Source organism: Lepidochelys kempii, chromosome 4 (genome assembly GCF_965140285.1).
Source record: "Lepidochelys kempii isolate rLepKem1 chromosome 4, rLepKem1.hap1, whole genome shotgun sequence".
Classification (NCBI taxonomy): Eukaryota; Metazoa; Chordata; order Testudines; family Cheloniidae; genus Lepidochelys; species Lepidochelys kempii.
This window is the reverse complement of record NC_136383.1, coordinates 23490764-23517085: the sequence shown is the minus strand read 5'-3', so window position 1 is coordinate 23517085 and position 26322 is coordinate 23490764. Positions and strand designations below refer to the sequence as shown.

Genomic DNA, 26322 nt, shown 5'->3' with positions numbered 1-26322 from the left:
TGTGATGCAGTCATGGAGCTCTCTCAGAAGATTTGTCTTTTGGTGTATAAAAAGAACATAATTATTTTTGTTATATGTTAAATTAGCAACAAAAATATATAAGTTTTCAGTCTCCCTTATCAAGTAAACTAGAGAAAACACATTTTTTAGAAAAAGGCCAGACAGTATAAGATTTGTATACTCTCAAAACATTTTTAAAGAATAAATGTAATTTAGAGTTAATAAAATGATATTCTTTTAATACTGGAATATTATTTAGAATAGCTATTCAATACAAGAGCCTAATTTTGGACAACTTAAGGTAAAAATCCCCTGTCTAAAGGCCAATTAAACTATATTCTATTGACAAAAAATGAATGCGTCCCAGATGAAAGAAAACCCAACAATACAATCAAAATTAAAAACCTAGTTTGGAATGTTGAGATTTTGTTAGAAATGCCTTAAAGAGCATTATAGTCCATACAGTACCTGAATGGGCCACTGCAACAAATAAAAATGTAGAAAAATATAAATTTGACGTATGGAGGAGAAAATGAACACAAAGTGCTACAGTAAATTATGGTGTGGTTGAGCCGGAGAAGGGGAAAAAGTGTAGTGGGTGCTAAAAATTTTCTAGCTGATGAAAAACAGACCACAAAAGGTATGAAAAACATTCATGTCACTTTACAGTCTTGCATACATATAGAGCCGCCAGAACTGCCAAATTACACAATTCAGAAAAAAATAATTGGGCATCATGCCAACTGTCATATCCTTATTTATAGAAAGCTAACCAAGTTAAACTGAGCAATGGGAAAGTTATTAAATTCAGTGCTTCAGCTTATGGAAAACGTATTCATTTAATTCCTTTACCACAATTCGTCACTTTAAAAGGTTTATGCATATCATACAGATAAATCTGTATATAAGCAAAAACGATTAGAACATAATTATCCATTATGATATATTGAACTTATATTGCTTTATGCCTGCACTGACTCATTTACATTCCTCCTCATTTTATAAAAAGGGTTGGAGTGCAAGATATCACATTCGCTAGTCTTTTTGTCTGAGAGTGATAAACACAGGTAGTTTACTTACACCATAATCCAAAAAACAACCTGCCATAACCAACCCAACCCACAAACTATTTTCTGTAAATTCAGGAAAGGTATATTGTAATTGGGATTTTCTACATCCGTAGGTTTAAATTTTACTGCATTTTAAATATTACTTTTTATTAATCTTCGGTAAATAATATGGTGAGAGCTCTGCTTTTGTGCAAGTCTTAATAGCCTCTCTGCTCATTATCAGCAGTTTATTTAGAGGAATTTGAGTTTATGTGCAGGGATTCCCCACCAGGCTCATTTCCTAACTCCCCAGATTCCCCAAACGTGAGAAACTGCCTTGTTAAGTTTCAGAGTAGCAGCCGTGTTAAGTCTGTATCCACAAAAAGAAAAGGAGTATTTGTGGCACCTTTGAGACTAAACAGATTTATTTGAGCATAAGCTTTCGTGAGCTACAGCTCACTTCATCGGATGGCACGAAAGCTTATGCTCAAATAAATCTGTTAGCCTCTAAGGTGCCAGAAGTACTCCTTTTCTTTTTGCCTTGTTAAGGCAAACAAAAGAAAAACCTTGGGCCAGATGCTCAGCTAGTACCAGTCAAGACAACAAAGCCATACTGATTTATACTAGCTGAGGATCTGTCCCCCTAGAATTAGAAACATCAGGAAACAAATCCTTCCTAGATTTCTTGGAGCACAGAGGACATAAATCTAGCTCACCCTTAAATATTTAAAGGCATTAACTCTAGTTTAAAATAAAACCAACCGTATATTTACTAATCAGGATGGTTTCACAGGTGAATATCCTGATGCTAAAATCAGCTCTAGAAACACAGGATGTGCACTTTTCTATTTGCACTATCTTATTATGAAAATAGCAGTATTTTATTTATACACAGTGTCCAGTAACCTTTTCAGCACCATCCACTCTGTTCTTTTATTCTTACTTATACTAGAATTCAGATGAAGAGATTTTGTTTGAAGGGCAGGGAGTGGGACTATTAGGAAGTAAGTTTCTAACCTTAATACAGTGATTAAGGCTATGTCTATACTACCTCTCATGTTGGGAACATGTCACTGGGAAAAGCCCATCCCCCTGAGCAACGCAAATTATGCCGGCGTAGTATGCACAGTGCTATGTCAGCGGTAGAGCTTCTCCCACCCACATAGCTATTGCTGCTCATTTGCAGTGATTTTAATTATGTTGACAAGACAGCACTCTCCCACTGGCATAGAATGGCTACACAAGAGCGGTGCAGCTCCATCGATACAGCTACCCTGTTGTAATCTCTCTAGTGTAGACATCGCCTTAGAAGTCCCTATACATTACATACAAAGTATGATTCAGAACCAAGTTTTAGCTTGATGTGCAAACAAATAGCAAAAGAGCTCCTCTGAAATGATTTGACTGAAACAAGTTTCAGGGCACTGCAGTTCAATTTGTCTAACAGCAAATCAAATTCTAACAGACAGGAAGGAGCATTCAAACACCACCCTCCCCCCTTTTTAAAAAATGCTTCCTCTTCTGCTATATAGTCATGGGAAGCTAAAGGCAGAGTCAACAACCAGACACTTTGCCCAGTTTGTTTTTCTGTCAGGGTCGAATTCTACCACATACTATTTCTCAATGTCTTAAAAAAACCCAGCTGCTGCACAATGTATTTTACTCTCAGCAATATACAGTAAATCATAACATGTATCACAGTTGATCAATTTCTGTTTTTATTATGTTCTGATCATTTTAAAGAGTAAATTGATGTATTTTAATCCAACACACACTGAAATGAATTTAACTCTGATAGTAGAGCTCTGAAGATACACTTATGTTAACAATTTGCCCATTTACATCTAAATGTATATGTGTACCTAAAACATCACAAGCAGTTCTTTAAGAAAAACCACACCCCCTCCCCGCGCACACACGTATAACAAGGCAGGCCATGGCTGTAACTTAAAGCCAGGCAATATTTATAACGCTGTCCAACTATGGTACTTGGTATTGCTATGGCCATGCATTGAAAGAAAAATCACAAGATAGGCCTCAAAAGTTGAGATTTTTTTAATCTCACAATTTTACAGCCAAATATATTTTGACTTTTCACTTGCTTTCTGGTTTTTGAGCCTTTAAGGACTCATTTTTCAAGATTTTCTCCCCAATTATGACAGCTTATTTATTTTAAATTGAGAAACTGTTTACGTGAACTGCACTAGTCCCAGGAGTTAGGACTTTTAACACACACCAAAAAAAGACCCCCATCAAAAAGACCCCCATCAAATGCTGTGAAACTGGTAATAAAGTCAGAAGAGTTAACATTGATTGCTGTTGTATTTATGAACTGAATATGTCACTGCATTGACTTTCCTTTCAAGGATCCACAGTTTAGGCACCTCCCACCTATTCAAGGAGGCTGGGAAAGGATTTTGTCTTCCCTCTGATTCCCCCCCTTCAAAGGCAGTCAAAGGAGATTTTTAAACCCAGGAAGTTGAGTAAATTGAACTACGCCGTTTTTTGGGACTGTTTTACTTCCATCACATTCCAAGAGTCAGCTAGCCTGTAAAATGAACTCAGCTCTTCAATGCAGCCTCTTGACTGGACCCAGCATATATTTTTAATCTTGCTTAGATCAAACCTATTAAACAAAGTTCCAATCCCCCTTCCAAAACTGACAAACTGAATGGACTGGGAACTGACATGCTCAACTGGTAACTTTGAGATTTTTACTTCCAACTCAATTAACACCATCTAAGAGGGTTTTTTTTTTTTTTTAAAAGCACAGATTCCCACAGAAGATCTTACTTTCCAGAAAAGGCAACATATCTATACTTTGGCAGAATAGTATCTTTTCATAAAGGGTGAATGAAATTCAAAAAAGTTAAATTTTCTATTGAACCAAGAATGAAATAAATCTATGCCCAAGCAAAAAACCGGAATGGTTTTACAAAGTGAGCTTTGAAGTGTTGCTGAGATCTTGCCAGAATCTGTAGGTTACCTCTGTTTGCAAAGTGTTAGAGAACAAATGCAACACAACATCATAAAAAGAATGCCTGTCAAACTGTCTTAACAGATTTTAAAGGCAGAAGGGATCATTAGGCTCATCTAAACTGACCTCCTGCATAACACAGGCCACAAAATTTCACTCAGAACAGAAGTATGCATACGAGAAAGCCTGAAATCCTAGTTTTGTCAATTGATGTTTTGAATCAGCATAAAAAAAAAAAATCGAGGCAACAAGGTTAAGTTCCCATATGCAGACCAACAATTAGTTTCCCAATGCAGAATTTTTGGTCTGTTTGCAAGAAATGCAACACTCGGGTTATGTCTATACTGCTATCACAGGATGTCACTACAGCTCAAGTAGACATACCTGAGCTAGCTTTTCTCAAGATAGGCAGGTCCCAGAACTGTGAAAACATGGGAACGCCTGCTTCTGCAGAGGGTGTATGAGCCCACCCATAACCTGGGGTAATCACTTGCAGGACTAATCCACACTGAACACACACGCTGCCATGGCTTCACCATCCGAGCAGGCTAGATTAAAGCTAGCTCAGGTGTGTCGACTTGAGCTTTAATAACATCCCATGATTACTGTGTAAACCATCTTCTCAGTACTACAGCCTCCTTCTCCCGCCCAAACAAAAAACCCAACGGGCTTCATGTTTCATCAGGTAGATAATTGGGATAGAAGGATTAAAAAAGGAAAGAGGACACAAAATACTAAGAGCTGAAGTTTCTTCAGGATGACAGTCACCTAATGATGAAAACATAGGCCAGATCCTCAGATGATCTTAGGGCTTGTCTACATTGGCAATTTACAGCGCTGCAACTTTCTCACTTAGGGGTGTGAAAAAAACACCCTCCTGAGAGCAGCAAGTTTCAGCGCTGTAAAGCGCCTGTGTAGACAGTGCACCAGCGCTGGTAACTACACCCCTCGTGGAGATGGGTTTTTTTTAGAGCACTGGAAGAGAGTTCTGCGCTTTAGCGTTGCCAGTGTAGACTAGCCCAATAGTCAGTGGTTCTCAACCTGCAGCCCAGTCAGCACACAGCTGTGGACCACAATGGTAAACTGGTTGAGAACCACTAGCCTAAGTCAATGGAGCTATGTTGATTTTATCTCAGTTGAGGATCTGGTCCTATATGTGCAATGCTTTTGCAAAGACTAGAAGAGAAAAGGGAGAGACTTAGGAAGTAAAAAAGGATGTCTAAAGGAGACTGGAATACTTAGATTCCTACTTGGGGACAAGAGTTTATTGATCTAGAGTGGCAAGTGCTTTTAATAAATCAGCCCTATAAAGATACGCTCTCACAGCACCTGCTATGCAGATAACTCTAAGCTTTCATTCGTTGCCATCTGAAACTTTTTGCCAATTATCTTTGTTAATAAAAACGTGATTTGATAGTGGGCTCTCACAATTTCCCTTATGCCTGTCCTGTCGTACACTGTCCCTGTCTTTCCACTCTGCTAAGGCAGAGTAATTGCGGCTTCTGAAGAGAGCTAGCAACAACAACAAAAACACACCTGGTAGATTTCATTTTGATAGCAAGACATTTTTAGCCCGGGGGCTAATTAAATTAAAGCAGTACAAATTGTGTCCCTCTCAGACTAGCCTCTTCTCCCTGCCGGACCAGATGCAAGTCCCCAAGTTGAAAGCAATGGACTGTACTTGTCAAAAACAAAAACAAACAAAAAGTTCCGATTTGAAATTTTACATTGAATAGTTTAATCCAAACCTTATTTCACTTGACTGGATTACACGGACCACTTTAAATGCAAAATTAAGTATTTGCCTGTTAATGTTTTTTTCCCCCATTTTAAGATTTCCGTTGTTCTGCATTCTCGCCCAGATAGGATGCTCATATTACATAAAGTTTATCATAAGATCATTTCATTTGCCAATGGGAGTATTTCCTGCAACTCTACCTCAATTACTGTAAATACAACCTACTCAAAAGTAGCTGCTTCAATTTGATAAGAAATTAAAAAGAAAAACCACAGAATTTAGAAAAGAATATTTTCTCTTTTGAAAGTTAAAAACCATTAACTTTTCTTCAAATCTCCCCTCTTCCCCAATTTCGTTTAGTACAATGGAAATGTATTCTAAGGGCTTGAATAAGATGTGCAGTAAATACACACTTGCTAAAAGTGGGCTTTTAATTTAGTTATTTATTATTTTGGGTTAATCGTGTTTCTACATGCACTTCGCTTAGTGCATTGGGAGTAACAATGTAACAACAAACATTTAACAATACTTAAGTAGTTCCTTTTAAGTATAAAAGAATGTAAAATATTTTTTTAAAAGTGAAGCAGCCATTATTTACCAAAATATCATTAGTACTTATGACAACAGCACCTAGAGACTCAAGTCAGGAAGGGCCCCATCGTTTTAGGCACCGAGCGAACACATAGTAAGAGCTTGGTTCTGTCCCCAAAGTTAAAAAAAAATCCAATGAAAGTAGGAGGGTATGTCTACACAGCATTGTGGAGTGAGCCTCCCAGCCCAGGTCAACAGATGTGGGGGGTTAGGGGGTCCACACTAGCACTCTAAAAATAACTGGACAAACAGTGCTCTGAAGTGGCAGCTCAGGCTGTGAAGTCAACCCCAAGCCTAGGCTTCAGAGCCCAGATTCCAAACCGAACCGCAACTTCAAAGGGCCATCTATACAGCTATGTTTCGAGTGCTGGCGTGAGCCAAGCTAGCCCCAGCTGGGAAGCTCACTCCAAAAAGCGGTGTAGACATACACAAACAAAAGCAGGAAGGAGGAGGGTAACGTTGTGTTTACTTGGCTGTTGAAACTAGCTGTATACAGCTGGCAAGGTTGTTTACTTAAAATGTGTATAACACAGACTAATAATGTCAGGAAACCTAAGAGGACGGTAATGCAGGAGTCAAGATAGGAAATAAGGGCCTGCAGTAAAGTTTCAAATGTGGACTAAGAGTAAAGGTTGGCTCTTGGAAAGATTAGAGAGGAAGCAGCAGCAGATTTTAGATATGCCTGAGACATGTATGGCAGAAAACACTGGAAATGGGCCTGAATGCCTGAGAGGGTGGTGGCCTTGTGAAAAGCAACAGAAAAAGGTGAGGAGGAATAGTGGAGATAAGATCAAGAGTTCAGTTATGACAACATCAGGTTTGAGTTGATGGCAAGGCATTCCAAGATGTCGTCAGAGAGACGAGCAAGGTTGTGGGATTAAATTGAAGAAGTTACGCTGGGATTAAGGTAAATATGCAAGTTTTCAGTATAATATGGTAGCTGAAGGCATGCAACTGAGATGCTAACTGTCTCAGCAGAGAACAAGTTACAGAACAGATTTTTAAAAAATGCAGAGAGAGTTAATTACTGCACAAGAGAGTTACATAGTGGCGAGCCCATAAGAACGTTATAGGCACTGATGATGTGGAGGGCTGAGACTTGGCAACATCACCAGCCAAGTACTCTAAAATTGTACACTTATGCCCTGTTGCATCTACCGCTGTGGTGAGAGAGTGGCACTTTCTCACTGCCAAGAAGAGCAGGGAGAAGACACCCGCTGTTCCCATCCAACAGAGGAATCTGTCAAAGCAACAAGTCACTACACTCCATGGTTCCTTAATCTTTTATTTTAGCAGACTATTGTAGTCGTTACAATGATGTCAATGAGCCCTTATTTAATCCCAAACCATCCAGCAGAGTTATGGAGCTGACCAAGGCTGTTCTCTTAATACTGTGACAGTAGCAGTTTTCATCCGGTCACGTATCAAAACAAATTCATGACACTCAAATTTGTAAGGATCAGCAGTTTCTAAGTTCAAATGTACACCAACTGATAAAGGGAACACTCCCAGAAAAGGTGCACAGTTCAACAGGCCGGAGACAGAATAAAGTCTCCTCTGATTATCTAGTGAAAAGGGATTTAAGGTTTTTGAAAGTTCAGATCTATAACGAATTTTAAAAGCACTTAAGATCTTCAGCAACAGTTCAAAGAAACTGTTGTTAACTCTAGAGATTGAATGTGATTTCTGCTTCCAGACATCAGATTCCTCTTCTAAACAGCAAATTCCACGACTCTTCAAAAATATGCCAGCTTTAGCCAAAAATGTCAGCTATCACTGTTTGGTTCAACTATTTGGTCTGTAGCCCCAGATAGGAGAGACTTTCACACAATACCAAAAAAGGAAATGTCTTCTTGATAGATACCAGTCTGCCACTTGAGAGCACATACTACAAAAAATAGTTACCAAGGTAAATGAGAGCATTTCAACTGTGTTCACAGGACTATAGCTGAGTAAAGCAAACAAGTAAATAACTGTTTACCACACTTCTTTAAACAAATAGCTCAGTGGTTTGAGCATTGGCCTGCTAAACTTAGGGTTGTGAGTTCAATCCTGGAGGGGGGGGGGGGCTATTTAGGGATTTGGGCCAAAAATTGGGGATTGGTCCTGCTTTGAGCAGGGGGTTGGACTACATGACTTCCTGAGGTCCCTTCCAATCCTGATATTCTATGAATGCCACTTTTCTCATCCAGAAGGCTCCCCAAACCATTTCATTTACTGCATTCTCCCCTACTGTATTTTCAGCGATACAGAAGAATTAGCTGGTCACGCAGTACATAATCAAAAGGCCATCCAAGTTGAGTTGAAAACAACACAGCTAGGAACATGGGCCATGTCCCCCTGCAAAAAACCCACTCTCTTCTTGCAAACTTGAGTAACCAAATGAGTAAGAATATAGACTTGATCCTGCAAAGGGATGAGCAGTGAAGCACTTAAGGAGATGCTTAATATTAAGCATGTTAAGTAGTCTCAGGGGGAGGTTTCAGCATAGCAGCCGTGTTAATCTGTATTCGCAAAAGGAAAAGGAGTACTTGTGGCACCTTAGACACTAACAAATTTATTTGAGCATAAGCTTTCGTAAGCATCCGATGAAGTGAGCTGTAGCTCACAAAAGCTTATGCTCAAATAAATTGATTAGTCTCTAAGGTGCCACAAGTACTCCTTTTCTCAGGGGGAGGACACTCATGCTTAAAATTGAGGAGACAAAATGAGTGAGTTAATATTTTGTTTATTGGACCAACTTCTTTGCTGAAAGAGACAAGATTTTGAGCTACACAGAAGTGTTTTGTTTCTCAAAATTAAGCATATGCTTAAGTGCTTTACAGGATGATGGTCAGTGTGTTCAGCAACTTGCAGAATCACACCTAGTGCACACACACACAAAATATTTTAACTTACGGGCCGAACGTGTTCTTGAGTCTGCCTAAAACAAACTGCTACTACTGCTTATGACTTTTTCCTCACATTTGACAACAGCTGCCAAGAAGTCTGATAGCTAGAATGGGAGAGAGAGAATCCCGTTATCTATAGCCGAGACAGAACAGAGAGTTTGTATAAGCCGACCAGTAGTACTGGATGTTCAAAATATTTAGTTTGTTTGTAATATTAACATGTTTGGCTCGTGCCTTCAAAAAGCATCCAACCGAAGAAAATAGCTCATGATAAAAGCTTGCACCCACGAGTGCAGATATTACACAACAGAATCTAGTTGTATTAGAACCAAAACGCAGATAGATTGCCACTTGTGATAACCGTTAAGTACTCAGTGTAATGTTTACTGTTTTCTTTGCTAAGTGGCTGAATGCAAATAAATATTACTGTTCCCCAATCAGCACTCTTTTCCGATAAATTTTAAGACCCCAAAAAAATCAAAAATCAAAAACCCACCCTAAAGTGCTATTACACTATCATCTGATAGATGCACTACTTGCGGTTTACAATTTGGACTGAGATGCCAGTAGATATCTGTTCATTCCTGAATAATTGCTAGTAAAAATACTTTCAGGCACTGTAAGAAAAAAAAATCCTTATTTGGGATGAATACACAACACTGAGATATGCTAAGTAGTTGAGAAAACCAGAAGGAAACCATATGATTTACCACACACAATGTTGATGGTGAAATGTTTACAAGCCTAGAACTTCCCAATTAGTCTAATAAAAGTCAGCCAGTTCTTCCACAAGGCCTCTTTTCCTTCAGTGAAGGGAGTGAAGAATCCTCTTACAGATGATAGAGGCCTGAAGAAAGAAAGAATTTAGTTACAGTTTTAATACAATAAGTCTAGTCAAGTAATTTTATCATAATTACACTGCCACTTTCAAGAAGAAATGGACCCAGAAATACATTGCACGTTGCGACTCATTTTTAAAAAGTTCGTTTTCTAAAAGGAATTGCTACAATTTAACCATTGCATATGAAAATTTTTAAACGTGTCAGATGTTATAATTATAGACTCATTGTGGTTGAATACTTTAAACAGATCACTAACCTTTCAAAGCTTGCTTTTTAGACTACTCCCAAATGACAAAAATTCTGAGAGAGAAAAATAAATTTCAGGTTGAAAGTTATAACTTTACCAGCTTTTCTGAATCCCATCTACACTTCCACTTAGATTTTAAAAAATTAAGTATCTAGGCCTTTTGGTTGGACAGAGCCTCCTCAGCTCTTGGCAATCTGCATTTTCACCATTCCCCAACTACAGACTTGGATGCAATCTTCACATACACCATGTGTTCCCCTTGGAATTCTGCTCTCAATGTCAACTATGTCCCAACACAGAAAAAAACAGCATTATCTCAATCACCACATATAGGCAGGAGTCCCTACAGCCAGGACAGAGAGGAAGAGAGAGAATCTCCTACAAGCATCCTGGACAAAGATCTTAAAGAGATAGCTCTTCCCCACCTTCATGCCCTTGACCTCAGAACCACCTTCTGGTAGATTCCTCATTTTGACAGAATCCTCTCAGCGCCAGTCGAGCACAGATGCTCTCCTGCAGTGATGGAAGCTGTACCACAATATAGGCGACGATAGGAAGCAGCGTCCGCAGTCAGCAGGAACATGGAATTGTTAGACACACCAGCACTGTGACAAGCTTATTTCCCCTGCAACTACACAAGACCATCTCTGTACATCTTCATTTTTAATGAGTGACTCAGCCCACACGTCAAAAGTGAAGATGGGGCACCTGCTGAGAGCAGAGCCTAGGCTGCCAGGGTCCAACTTGCTTCAAGAGAGAGGAAGGGTCTTGTCAGATATATTGGCCCAGTTATAGGCCCACTTTTAACACGCAGATATGCACAAAATGATCAAAATATAAACACGATTAAGAAAGAACATCACTTTTTTTTTAAAAAATCACCTGTGCTAACTACCCTTAGTTAGCAAGCTATCCTACCTCACCAAGGAGATACCAAAAGAGCTCCACTCTCCTGCAAGAACCTCCGAACAAGAACACCATGTAACTCAAGTGCCCACTAAACCAAAGGATGATGAAGGAGTGCGTAAGTCAAAATAAGTAAGTAAGTTACATAACTGGAAGATTCTGCCTTTGCTCTGAAAAACATTATTAAAGAAGCCCAAATGAATCATACCACATTCCGCAATAGGAGCTTCTGCTGAGTATAGACATTCAATTTTTTCCAACCTCACTGCATTTCTTTGGGGTTATGGGATCTCTTTACCCAACCCAGGCATCAGCTTGCCATGAAATGCAGTATGTGTGTACGTATTTTAGCTCAGCTGGCAATCTTGCACTCAAAAAATAGTTACTACTCATTACATCTCATTTTAGCTTTTTTTCAAACTATCAAAACAAATATGAAATAACTAATGAAAAATAAACTACACGCTCTCTCTCCAGGGTAAATGCATCAAATTGTGATGGTCACCCATGAAAGTTAGAGACAGGACTGGATACCACATTAGGATATCCCTTAATATAAAACAGGTTAAGCCAGACTCCCTCCATAGTAAGTTGAGTCATTTGACCTTTTCAGCAGAGCAATGAGAGAGATTTGGAAGCAAGATTCATATTTTAGCTTACTGGGATTTCAAATAATGGATTATATTCATCTGAGTGTGTCAATATAGGCAAAGCTGAGAACAACAGCTATAGCTAGGGTTGCCGAACACTTTCCATTCTAAGACACTGTTTTCTATTGCTCCTAACTTCGCTAAACGTTTCACTGTTTAGGTCAAAATTTTCCTTTATGGGTGTCTGCCTCACGTTAACATTTTAGGACAGTTTTAGCAAAAAGAAGTTCAGCTGTTTTAGAGACCACAATGGGGGGTTGGGGGGGGGGGGGCAATGTTGAAAGAAAAATGTTGACAACTGTTTTGCCGAGCAGCTCTAGCACTTTCATACGCTGGAGCAGAGTTTTGCTAATCGCTTTTGGGGACAGCTTTTGCTTGAGAAGAAAAAACCCACCCAGATTTGTCTGAGTTATAAGCCTCTGAAAATTGCTGTTTCCACATGCTAAGTAGAGGTCTGTTAGAGTTGACAATAAAATTCTCTCAACGTTCCATTTCTACTGATTATGCTGTCTACACCAAATACCGTATGCTCCATCCATGCAATCTTAATTCAGCCCTCTCGAGACTACACAGTACGATACAGTCTTTAATTACATGACCACATACTTTTTTTTGCCACAAGTACACTGCCTCATTCAGTGCACAGGACAGACTGTATTCTGGGAATCAATCAGGATTGCGTAGTCAATGAGGCTGTTTGTAAGACCAATGGTTCATTCACGACACACCTTTCAAATTCTGTAGTTAATGATGCAGGGGGCTACAGGAAAAGAATGAAGAGTCTCATGGAGAATACAGTTTTGGAGAATTGGATTCTATCCTTGCTTAAGATCACACAGGAAGTCTGTGACAGATACAAGTCACTCAAACCAAATTTTTCACTGGTGGCCACCAGCACCATTTTCTTCATTTACCTAATCCAGCAGCGGCTAAATAGGATCATCCAAACAAGTGCAGTTAAACCCCAAATCTATTCAGAGGTGCAATGAACACACCACGCCTACCTACTATTTTTGCTACACGAATATGTAGAGCTGAACGCTCACTGAAAACCTGGTGATGCATTTGAGCTCACCTAAATTAAGCCAATGTATGTTTAAAAAAACCAAAACAACAAAAACAAAACATCACTATTTTAGCTATCATTTACTAAAGAAGAGGTGGGCAAACTACGGCCCACAGGACCCTCCTGCCCAGACCCTGAGCTCCTGGCCCAGGAGGCTAGCCCCCAGCCCCTCCACTACTGTTACCCCTAAAATCTAAAATTCCCCCAGGGTTGCCACTGGCACAATGCTCTGGGTGGCAGGGCTCTTGCTGCGCGGTGGCGTGGCTGACTCCTGGGCGGCACGGCTGCCTGTCTTGGTGCTTTGGGTGGTACGGCTATAGCACCACCAGCCACTGGTGCTCCAGGCAGCACGGTAAGGGGGCGAGGGGGCTGGATAGAGGGCTGGGGGATCGGGGAGGTGTGTGGATGGGGTCAGGGCGGGGAACAGGGGGATTGAAAAGTTTGCCCGCCCCTGTACTAAAGTAACTGGTCTATTTGTCTGCTGAAACTTTCCTGTACTGCCCCAGTTTGTGGGAAAACACAAGGGATGAGAAACAAGAAATGTCCATCTTGGATTAAGCAGCTACAGACAGACTGACACATGCAATGGTGCAAGCAGAAATAATTTCTTGTCCGTACGCTGCACTCATGGGAGCGACACAAAGGAGGAGGGCATGTGACCTCCTCACATGACTCCTCCAGGCCCTGCCCCCAGCTCAGAGTCCCCCGAGCTCTCCCCGTCCCCTCCCCACGATCCACATCCATCCCATGTTACCGTGGGGCGGTGGACAACTTTGTCCTCCTCCCGCTGCACTGGAGACTTCTGCCGTACAGACCCCAGGCAGGAGGACTCAAGAGATGCATCTGTGTGGAAGGGCTGGGGGAGGTACAGTCGCGCCGGAGGAGTGGCCGGCACTGGGCTGCCCGGTGGCCCCATGTTCTGATCCTTTCGCCACTGCGGTTCCCAGCAGATCAGGGCTTTCCAGAACTGCAGCGGAATGTGCCTCTGGCCCCGCCACACAGCCGAGTCCTCCTGCCTGGGGTCTGTACAGCAGCCTCACTGGAGGCGCTGCACATTCTGCTTCTTTTCCTTCTGCGGTTCCTGGGAACCGCAATGGGGAAAAGGAGTGGAACGTGGGGCCCCGGGCAGACCAACACCAGCATCTCCTCCAACGAGGATGCTGTACTATTGCCAGCCCGCCCTGTCCGCCGGTGGAGCTGCTGTCAGGAGACCCCAGTCAGGAGACACAGCTGCGTAGAAGGGCTGGGGGCGGGCGCCTCCTGTGTCTTTCCAGTACTCCATACCAGCTATAAATATCTTATTGGTATGGCATACCGGACTGTACCACCATACTTGCACCACCGAACATCAGTTACTTCCTGCTTAACTTTCCGCTCTGCCGTGTAATGGTAGTCCAAAGTTTTCTTGGTAGGGGTTCAGTCTCAGTCCTTTCTTTGCCCCAAAAAAACTGACTGGTACAGCTTCTTGCAGTCCAGAGAATGCAATATTGCCCTATCTTTGCTAATCACCGCTGAAACTCGATCACACAAGATAAAGGACCGTGAGGAGAGAGACTTCTATTTTACCTCCAGTATAGGAGGCCGCAGAGCAGGATGTGTGCGAGTGTGAGAACATGTTTCATCCACCTTTATTGCTCATAAAAATGGTTCTGGTTTGACAGCCCTGGAGACTTAGGTCCTTTTCACATAAGCAACGTCAGCACAATCCCTTCTCAGTATCAAAACATGTTTTAGTTTTCATGGCCATTCAACCATTCACCTCTCTTCAGAGACTGCCAACCAGAGAGCCAATTTGTACAATCTCCTTACAGAGGTGAAGACTGATTGAGAGCATGTTTCCTTGCCTACAAAAGTAGCTTACTTTGACATAAAATATAAGCTATAATATTAATCAGTTTGTGTCTAATGATTGTGGTAATGTCACCCTTTCAATACTCACATCGCCTGAAACACAAGGGACAGTTTTCTGTCACACTTTCTCTTAAAACAGATGGCCTGATAATATGAGATTTGTTCTTAAAATCCCAAGACCAATGTTATCTCCTCCTGGCTCTGTACCAAAACAAACAAACAAACCTTTGAAGGCTATGTCTCTTCTCACAATGCCCTCAAAGATAACTATCAGGAATGAATAGTGAGAAAAAGCAGTTCCACTAAAAATAGATTCTTGAAATGGCAGGAAGTTCACAGAGGTTGGCAGGCCACCAGGCTCAAATACAGAGAAAGCAAATAAGTCTAATTTCTTTCCTATTAATATTCAAAAGAAAGTCCCACTTTATGGCCTGCGCAAGGAAATTTCTATTTTTATTTTAATCCCCTGTAAATGTCTACCCTTCTGCTACATTTTGAGCCTAGTGACACAACCTGACCCTTGGCCTGCTACTCCCCTACCTTTGCATGTTTCCAAGGGAAGTTAACAGCCCTGTTCCCCTGCCTCTTATGACTTCACAGGACATCTATAAAAGCAAAAGACATGGCTTCCAAATATTTTATATACATTGTTTTACACAGTGGTAGTAGGACACTCAAATGCAAGCTACCATACAATGAAATGTGTTTCAGAATAGCGTTCTCGGGGGAGGAAGGTAAGGTGTCTCCCAACTCACTGGCCAATCAACCCAGGTCTCCAATGCCAGAAGCTGCCAGTAAGAGCCCTGTCCCAGGTTCATAACTCAACATCTTGCAGGATAGTGCACATAGTTACCAGTACTACTCTTGATGTATTTGCCAGGAGGAATCAAAAGTTATTCTCCTGTTTCTCTCAGGGTTTACTCGTATGAGTGAAATTCCACTTTATTTGCTTTGATTGCCCCACATCCCAATCATGGTTTGTTTGTTTTTAAACCAGACAGAATACATGTGGCCTAAAATAAATAAATCAAACAGACTCAACCCAGTGGGAACTGACAATCCCAAGACCCAAGCGTCAGCTCAGTCAACATTTAAAGTGTCTTGCTGCTTCATTCCCTTCTTTTACAATTATTTTCACAGATGTTAGCATTATTTTTTTTAAAATAGATAGTTTCCAAGAAATCCTAATGCCACACCTTGGAATACAAGTGGCACAACCTATGCAGATCCTGAGTCAAAGTTACATTAATAATACAAAAGGTGGAGAGAGGAGTTTGTTTTTAAAGAGCAAAGATGCTGCAGAAACACAAGCTTTGTGCAGAAAAAAAAATTACAGGCATCCAATCATAGATACAGCTTACAGGATAAGGTTATGTCTTTATAGATGTCAACAGAGGGAAAAAAAGCCCAAGATTAAAGGGGAGGCATGAATTTCCTAACAAAGACCCTCTGACACTGACTCTACAGGCATGGGGGAATGGGTTCTTTGCTCCATTTATAAAATATAGGCATTATTATTTATATACTAGTAGCACTTACAGGCCCCAACAAGGCTGTATAGGACCAAGCACAATGTAGCTCAAACACAGAGATTCTACTCTGAACATCTTACAACGTACATATGCACAACAGACAGAGGGAAGTATTATTACCATCATTTTACAGATGGATGACTCGATTATTCTCAGTCTCTCAGTTCTCCCAGCCTCTCACAGGAAGTTGAAGGCACGGCTGGGAATTGAACCCAAACCTCCCAAGTCTCTCGTTAACCGCAGCACCATTAAAAACCAGTATTCTTGAGTACATCTTTAGAGCCCATGTTAATATCATCATATGCTATCTAGGTATATACTGTGCTGATCATCTCTTTGGTATCTTTATTCTGATTTAGCAACATCACGAACATTGTGTCATAAGTAGGGATGGGTGTTTTTGTTTTTTTTGAATGGGCAGGATGGGGGAGGAACAGTGTGGGGGAGCAAGGGGGTGGGGAAGAGAGAGAGACACTGACTTCTTTCATACACTTTGCCAGAATCAGGCAATTCAGGCACTGCGAGAAGCTGGGAAGCTGCCAGCCGGAAGATTTACACAGAACCTATCAGTGTAAGTAAAAAGTATAAAGAAGATTGTTCTTCAAAAACAGTGTTACCTACAAGCTGAGGAGAATCAAGCCAGACAGAAACATTTCTCTTGAAAGAACCCCCTTGACCAGTATTTTCTAACAATTAATTTTATATTTTTCCCATAAAGGGGCTGCTTTATCAAGTAACTTTAAAATTGGCTTAAATATTAAAAAGCTATAAAATCCTTTTCTAACTTTGCTTAATGTTGTTCTATAGCAACACTAAACAAGAAAAGCCTGAAAAATCCTGTCACCTTCGAAAGCTTACAGTCCCTATTTTGGCACATTACAAACATATCACTCTTACATTTAGCATAGATGGTTGAAGCTCTCTCAGGTTACCATAACACAATGAATGCAACATTGACACCAAACACTGCTGTTCATTACATCCTGCAGGGGACAGCAATTTTGACAACTCTGACGTTACAGTTGTATTTACTGAGTTTTATCCTGGTTTTGTTAGTCAAGTATAGAGCTCTAACGAACGATCAGAAGTTTCACGCAAATAAATTAATGCAACATCTAAAGAAGTCAGAATATAGAAGAGTTGCCATTTCTACAGCAATATTAATTAATGAATATTAATATTAACCACATTGCACAAATGCAGCATATTGTGTTTTCTTTGTTATAAATATTGCTTATACACGTTTACCTTGTTAAGCATGTTATGCATGATGTGGACGATGTTTGAGTTAGTGCTACTGTAGAAACCTTACCTAACCTCTTTAGATTCAACTGTACATCCTTAAAATTGCATCAATTTCTCATTTTTCTTTTAAATTCTAAATGCAGGTGGTGGTGAGAGAAACCTGTCCTTAAGTCCACAACCAAAAGGAATGATCCAGCTGGCAAAGGCTAAATGGTATCTATCAATGTCATTCCCAAGCTGTCCACTCAGTCAACCAGACTGCCTGAGAGCATGGCCTTAACTACGCATCAGTGATGGCTAATTTGTCCTGCAGATACTTTACTACTGGTGATTAGTAAAATAAATTAAAAATAACCAGCTTGATCGTCATAGTCCAAGAGGAGTTTGCTAGGCTGGTACTTATAAAAAGATATTTTTCTTAAGTAGAGGAAATTTTATATAAAAATAATTGAGACAGTAAGTATGACTGCAAAAGTAGCATTGTAGATTTTGATGTTATCAAGCATAAACACAGCCAAAGCACTGGGCCATAACATCCAGTATCCTGAATCTGGCAGCAGCCAGTTCTTTACGTTTCAGAAAATAGTACACACTAACATGTACACCGCTGTATATTGATTCAGAGGCAAAACAGTTTATAAGCTTGAAACAGATTTCATTATGGCTATATAGTCAGTCTGCCTAACTACCAATGTTGTTGATGAACATAAAGTCAGGTACTCTTTTTTATTTTAAATACAGCAAAAGGAGGAGTCTTTGTTTCCTATGGCAGTAGCTTCCAGATACCTTGCATCTAATGTTATTTGCTTTTATTTGCTCTAACTTTACTGCTCTTAAGTTGTAACATGTGTCTTGTTTTTGGATTATACAACAAGGTAAAAGGCAATTTACATTCTCCTAATCTTCTCAGTTTTGTTTACTTTATTTTGATCTGTTTGTTTATTTTGCCAAATGGAACTAGTTAGGTTATACTGAGATGTGTCCAATCTTTGAAGATCCCCAATCAAGTAATCTCCATTTTCATTTATTTCAAGCCAAATAGTTTTTGCATTCTCTCCATATGAAAGTACTGCCATAGCATTTGTGTGACTCACTGTTCAACTCTCTTTTTTATCTATCAGCCCAGTCTCCTGCTGCCAATGAGGCCCACAAGAAGCGGGATCAAGCCCATATATCAGTCTTTATTAGGGGTTGCAGCCACAACACAGAACAACAAATCAGAGCACCTGTACTTTTCTTCTTCCGCATACCAGGTTTGATCCTTAACTTCAGTATTTGGAGCAGCCCCATCAGATTAAAGTTAAACACGTGCTTAAGTGCATTGCTGGATGAGAGCCAGAGTGTGCAACATCTTGAAGCATCAAAGCCGTAGTTCAACCTTCTCACTTTGAAAGTAACCCAAAGCTCACATCCTGCAAACGTGTTTCTCCTCCCAAAACCCTCAAAACTTCCTATACTCCACCCAAATTTCTCTGCCAACTACTCCCTGGATCTTTTCCACCCATCCCTGTATTTTTGCGTGGTTGTGTGTCACCCTTTAGATTCAGAGCAGACTCTTGATTAACATTGTATATATAAACTTTTTTGAATAGTAACATTTCTGTATTACTTTAACAATGTCACTCAGTCATGGCAAGCACTACAAATGCTTTATGGGATTCGAATTTCAATACACAGTGTACAAGTGTATCATGTCAAATAGGTCACAAACATTTGCACTCAAACTAAAAAAACCCTAAATTCACGCTTGCCACTGCAAAAATTTCAATGGAAGAACTCAGTAGTCTACTATTATTTTTCTAGTAATAGCACCACTGATTAATTCCATTAAAATAGCAATATGAATGAACTTTAAGAAAAACTTTCTTGAGACAGTCATGGGAGATGCAAGTTTGTTAAATTAAAGCCTTTTACTTAAGAATTTGACAGGTTATTTCAATACTGTCAGGAGACCAACTTACTATTTGTCAACTACGGAGAATATTGTTGTGTTAAGTATTGTTTAAACTTAATGCAAGGAGTTAAAACAAAGCTACAGCAAGAGATTAGTTGTCAACACAATCACCAAGATTCACCATCACAGCCCAGAATGAATTCCAGGCATGACTGCACAAAACCCAAGAAGGTCATGAGAGACAGCAGGACCTTTGTAAGGGAACAAAAATAACTCTGCTGCTTGGTTACCTTTTTTATTAAATCAGTATGTTCAAAACTCTTTAATTAGCAGGCTAACTACAGAGGAAAGGCATTTATGCTTCACTAGGAAGAGAAGGATGGCGTGTTGTACATGCTGTGCTAGTGTATAAGGGACACACGACAGAACTCTTCAAATCATCAGATAGTTTTGGTATGCAAATCATCCTCCTCAGTACATTTTAATTCCAGACCAAAACACACACACACAGAGTCCCACTTACAGTGAAAAGAAAAAACCCAGAAGGGGCAGAGCTCAGGTAGAAGTGCCAGATTTTACTTATTTTTTTTAATTTTGGCTCAGAGAGATTATTATGGCCCCAATCCTGTAACATGAGCTACTCAGATGGAGTCTTAGGCCAGCTGGCCCAGGATCAGAAGACTGGGGATTTCAGATTCAATTGTTTAGCCCAATTTGCGTATTTCTTTAGCTCATCCCAGTACAACAGCACGTGTATGTATGTACCACATGGATTAAGCAACGCTAGTCAAGTGTAGTACATAATCTTAAAATATCGTTCCCTCTCTCTGCAAAGCGCCTGATTTAAACCAACCCACTCATACTAGAGCTGCACTCTGGTTCTCAAACACACCAGGAACAGAAGTAGTATTTTCTATCATTTACCATGGTTTGATAGGTTTTGGGATGTGTACCAAATAAGAGGTCCTGACTGAAAAATGTCTAGCACCTATGTTTCAACAGCTTTACAATCATTCCTCTCCACGTGAGCAGTTCATATCTGCAACTCAAAAGGTTAAATCTCTAGGTGCAACCAGCTGCACCCCTGGTTTAATCACAAGCATAGTTCTTGCCCACGTAAACTGATAGCCATCAAATCAGAAGCCCAACTGAGACCTAGTTTGAAAAAATCCAAAGCCTCAAGTGACAACAAGTTTGATCCATTCAAAAGCAAGCCAACCATGCTGAAGGATCTTGGGGCACATGAATATAACCCAGACTTTAAGAAATGTGGTGGTTCTTTGAAAAGTGACTGTAAAAACAACCTTCCAAGATTCCATGTTTATTCTGCATCAGTAACTCAAAATCATTTATTGAGATTCTCCTGTCAGTCATGCAAACCTCTGCCTAGGTTTAAAAAAGTATGCAGTACACACTCTGGTTCAGGCATCAACTGTCGTAAGTTTGTTATTTATTTGAGGTCATTTCTCTAGCACTCCATTCGGTATTATTTAAATAAAATAGGCCACAGGACCAAAATGTCACCTTTATCTCAACAGTGTAACCCACAGCTGAATAAGGTTACCCAAGTCTAAATGAACCAGCAGTATTTGGACCTGCAATTGAAAAAGCGAAGTTTGATGATGTAACAGAAACCAAATCCCTCTCACAGGGCGTACAGACACTGCACTCAACAGGTGTAAGAAGTAACTTATCTGTGTCACTGAAGTAAATAGGGTGGTGTAGGGAAAGTGTTGGGGGAGTGAGGGTGAGAGAATCTGTTAAATAAGATCCCATTTTTACATAAATACTTTTATAGTAGAATTGCCCTTCAAAAAAAATGGCTGACACGGAGGAAATACATATTAGAGAAGTAAAATGAACTCTTCTCTAACTAGGATTCCTAATATTCTGAAAGCCTCAATATTGCAAAGTTGGTATAAATATGTTATACACGCCAAATAGAACAGTTTCAGACATTTGAGGAAGGTTTTGAAACTCAGCCTAGATCCAAAGAAAAATATCCATTAAACACTATTTGAGGGTCGTGAACTCTAGCTAGACACTACATTGCTATTTGTACAAAGATTTTCTCTCTTTTGACTGAGCTCTTCAAATCCTTTGAATAATAGCAGTTAAGATCAATACACTATACAAGACCCATGAGAAACTGGCATGTTCATTCAGGCACATTTTAATGAAACACCGTTCACAACTAAGGCACCCAAGTTCCCTCTAAGCTGCGCGGTCACTCAGAAGGCTATCAAGGTAGGGAGAGGCGCCTCTCCCCCAGCCCCAGAGTTGCTCTGGTGTGGTGCCTCTCCCCCAGGCCGCTGCAGCGAGAGAGGGCTGGAGGGTGTCCTCTCTCCCTGGCCCCAGTCCCACCCCCAGGGCAGCCTGCACCACAAACCCCTCATCCCCCCTACACCCGATTCCTCTGTCCCATCCCGGAGCCCCCTCCTGCACCACAAGCCCCTCATCACTGGCCCCACCCCAGAGCCTGCACCCCCAGCTCGCACCACCGCCCCTGCACCCTATCCTTCTGCCCCAGCCCTGAGCCCCTTCCCACACTCTGAACCCTTCGGCCCCACCCCCACCAAACATCACCTCCATATTGGTGCACATAACAAAATTCATTCTGCACATGGATGTAAAAAGTTAGAGGGAATATTGTACTGCACATAGTTTAACTACCTTTTTTTTTTTTTAATTGTAAATAGGAGGATTTTGCAAGAATAGATACTTAAAGACCATAAACTCAGTTAATATATGGTGGATACACAGAGGCAACATGAGCTATTTTCTCATTAAAGATCCATGCCCCCTCCCGCTTGAGAGAGATGTGTCCACTTCTGCCCTCCATCACCGGGGGGGGGGTTAAGCATCCTGCTGCTCAAAAGCTAACTTTAGTGCAAGACACAATCGAACTTATGTCAGCAACTTTCCACCTCGGCTTCTTACATACATATCTACGGAAACAAGGATGAAAGGAAATACTTCTATCTGATGCTTATTAAAAAAAGCAAAACACTGTTACAAACATTTGTTCTCCCCAAGGAAACACAGTGGCAGGCCTCAAACGTTCAAGAAAATTAATTTTCCCAACAGGTTTAAAAGAAAATAGCCGTTCCATCATCCTAAGGGACAAGGTGACACCAGCTGTACAAGTGAGCGGCCCTCACATTCAGCAAGATGATCATATTGCAGAAATACGCATCTTTGCAGGTTTCAGGTACCACATGACGGAGCAGACATTTTTGTAAAGTCTATAAAGGCAAATATGGCTCACCCTAGAGATGGTCAAAGGCATGTTGAAGTCTTTTCCACCTTGAAGCCTAAAACCCCAAGGAGCAGGGCCGACCAAAGACACACTGTAGTTGCTCATGGTGTTGGATGCTGAAGGTCTAATTCCAGGTAAGTGTCTGTGGAAGAGAGGATTAAATTTTTAATGTAAATCTTAACAGGATATATACTCAGTGAAATTGAAATGCACACCGTTAACTTTTTAAAGGGGCCCTGTCCATTTAAATATATGTTACAAACAATGTTTTTCTGTTCTGTAACACCTTATATGAGTAAAAGTGAATGGACTTGAAAAAGTCTAGTTTGCCACCATTTGTGCTTTTTGGCCTGTCAGCTAAGAAAAAAAAATAATTTAGTTTTACTTTCTGATTCTTAGCACTGCAATATTTCGTTTTCACACACTGCATGCAATAATTTTTTAACAATTGTTTTCTTCAGAAAAAAACGTGGAAATATTTCCTCTAGGCTTTTGTTTGGAAGTTATTTAAGCTGCTTTTTACAAAATGCAAGCATTTGACCAAATTTAAATGGACAGTGGTCCTAAAAATTTCTTAAGTACATACAAACTTTAATAGTTCATGTAAGAGATGTTGGCACATTAATTTCCCACAAAATCTATTTCCTGTGGTATTATGTATTTAGTCACAGGTACACAGGTATGTTTACGACATAAAATCTCATTCCCAAGGAGCGTGCATATTTTGGTAACACATTCAAATATCAAAAACTACAAATTTTAAATGTCCAAGTTACTCAGAGGGAAAGATGTTTTTTCTTCTTGGCATTTTTACCTACAGTTTAACGTACATCCAACATCCAATTCCAATTCCCTATTAGGCACATAAAAGGCGTTACAGAAGAAATCAAAAAGAAATGCAAAAATGTATCACCAGAGACAGTTGTGTACCAAACAGCAAGGCAACTTCTTTAAACTAAGAAAAAAAATTTTAAGAGAATCCCAAGACGATTTCCCCTCCTCCCCAAACAAGGATGAAGGATTACCTTTAAAAAGCACGCTGTGCACTTAATTTTGTTGCTCAGTGTCAACGATAACAGCTTCAGCTGCACCACATATAGGCAATATTACAATGACGTCTTAGGTAGTTGCTGCCTTCTATTTTTATATATTTGAAGTGGGGAGGGAGAGAGAGTGCACACACTAAGGGGTGGATTACTGTAAGACTACACCAAATCACTGTAAGATTCCATAGTTACTTAATACAAGAGATTTAAGGTGGAACTTCAGTCAAGTAGAAGAAAGCGTGTTTCAAATATTATCAAGTACGGCAAGAATGATTTCTCACTATACTTACACTACAGGTGACTTATTTTTGAAGCAACAGATTTAGGGATACTGTACGACTAAAGCAATTTCATTTCTATGGGGAAACTACTACCTGGGAAATTCTACAAAAATCTCTCACCAGAAGTTTAACAATGCACTGAAGTAATTTCTTGAGGAAAAATAATGTAATTATATAGATTTCCAGATACACCTCATCAAAAAAGACTCAAGCTGTACAGCCTTGTTTCCCTAATAAGGGCCAAACTGTAATAGTCTTATTCACACCAGTAGGTCCATTTAACTAAATAAAAAGAGTATTCGGGTAAGGCAGGCTAACAAGATAACCTTTAGGAACTACAGGTTTCAGAGTAACAGCCGTGTTAGTCTCTATTCGCAAAAAGAAAAGGAGTACTTGTGGCACCTTAGAGACTAACCAATTTATTTGAGCATGAGCTTTCGTGAGCTACAGCTCACTTCATCGGATGCATACCGTGGAAACTGCAGCAGACTTTATATATACACAGAGAATATGAAACAATACCTCCTCCCACCCCACTGTCCTGCTGGTAGGACAGTGGGGTGGGAGGAGGTATTGTTTCATATTCTCTGTGTATATATAAAGTCTGCTGCAGTTTCCACGGTATGCATCCGATGAAGTGAGCTGTAGCTCACGAAAGCTCATGCTCAAATAAATTGGTTAGTCTCTAAGGTGCCACAAGTACTCCTTTTCTTTAGGAACTACAGTATTACTCCAAGCCAACAACAGAGATTGTTTCAGAACTGAAGCAGTTCCTGAACTACTTACACCCTCATGCCAGAAGCCACGAAAGGACCATTGCTCCCACTGAATTCTATGAGGACAGAATCTGGCTCACTTACATTTCCATCTCCTGTGCCCCCCTCCGCATACACACATCTGACCAAACACAGGCCCAGAAGGCCAATGTCTCCCTAGTTCAAGGTTCCTTCCTTCCCTCCCTCCCCCTCACTCACCCACATGAAAGGGAATGTCCACAGAGTTTGAGATATGATCCTTATAGGACCTACGCACTAGTTCAAGCAAGAATTATTCTATGTACTAAACACTGAATCCCATATAAATATGCACTTTAGTTTACTAAAGATTATACCACCATATAAACATGTTTTGTTCTCCTTAAAGTAATCGCACTAAAATTATAAGCGATCACAAATTAATGACTGTGGGAAAAGGAACCTTATCTAAGCTGCTGGGACACACCAAGACCAGATTGATCAGTAAATTGACAAGATTTTTTTTCCTAACTCGGAGCAAAAGTTAAGCGTGTGAATAATTTTTCTTGTATGCGTAAAAAAAAAAAAAAGATACCAAAAAAAAAAATTACAGTAACTAACTGCAAAGGAAGGCATTTGGCATGGTAAGGTATAATGTGCTCTTCCCTCCGCCCCGCCCCCCCCAGCCCCAGCCCCAAGCTTGCAGTAAAACATCTGCATCTGATAAACTAGAGAACTTATTGGGACGTGGGGAAAGAAAACTAAAGAAACACCCTAAGAAGACAGATTTACTGATCTGTTTATGTCACCGTTAAAGATACTGTATCTAGTATGAAGGAGAGGTATCACCACGTGAATAGACAGAGCCCTGCAAATCCACAGATGCCCGCTTTATATTCGTGGATGCAAATATCAGTAGACATGTTTGCAGATAAGCAGATGGGTGCGGATCCAAATTTTGTATCTAGAGCCCAAATCCACGGCCCATGTTTGCATATCGGATATGGATATACATTTTGTGTCCGCGCAGGGGTCTATGAATTGACTTTGTCTCAAAGAAAACATTGTGCAATGAACTAGCTAAAGGCTAAATTGTGAAACTCTCACTCATGTTGATGAGCGTTCAGTGAGCCTTTTGTGTAAGTGCTCAACAATGCATTTCCCCATCTAATCATAAATAAGTACATATACCATCGCCCTCTGTTGGACAGAATCAGAATTGCTCAACCGTAGGTCATACCTCCAACAGTGCTAATAGATAACATTACCGAGATGATATTTCCGCTAAAGTGGTCAGGGCCTATGATTCTGGGGAAATCTGGTGTTCTGCTGCAGTGAAGACTCCAGTGTTCCCAGTGTGCAGAAAAGTGACAAAGGTGACATCTGAGACATATTTGTTTCAGTATGAAACCATCAAAGTCAGTTTGGTTTTATATGTGCAGTCCCAAGTCATCCATAGAACGCAGAAAAGGCAGCATTAAACACCACATCATTAAAAAAAAAAAAAGTATGCCTTGGCATAC

The 26322-nt window shown here is 40.3% G+C and overlaps 1 protein-coding gene across 6 annotated transcripts in view; it reads right to left on the bottom strand.

The window, feature by feature from the left end:
- The window catches only part of PDLIM5 (PDZ and LIM domain 5), a 183861-nt gene that overhangs the window by 156386 nt on the left and 1153 nt on the right, over positions 1-26322 (bottom strand). For all 6 annotated transcript variants that reach the window (XM_073340724.2, XM_073340718.2, XM_073340723.2 and 3 more), the window contains exon 2: positions 22748-22880. In XM_073340724.2, coding sequence (XP_073196825.2) covers positions 22748-22843 — 96 coding nt within the window. In that variant the 5' untranslated portion in view covers positions 22844-22880. The remainder of the gene's footprint in view (positions 1-22747; positions 22881-26322) is intronic.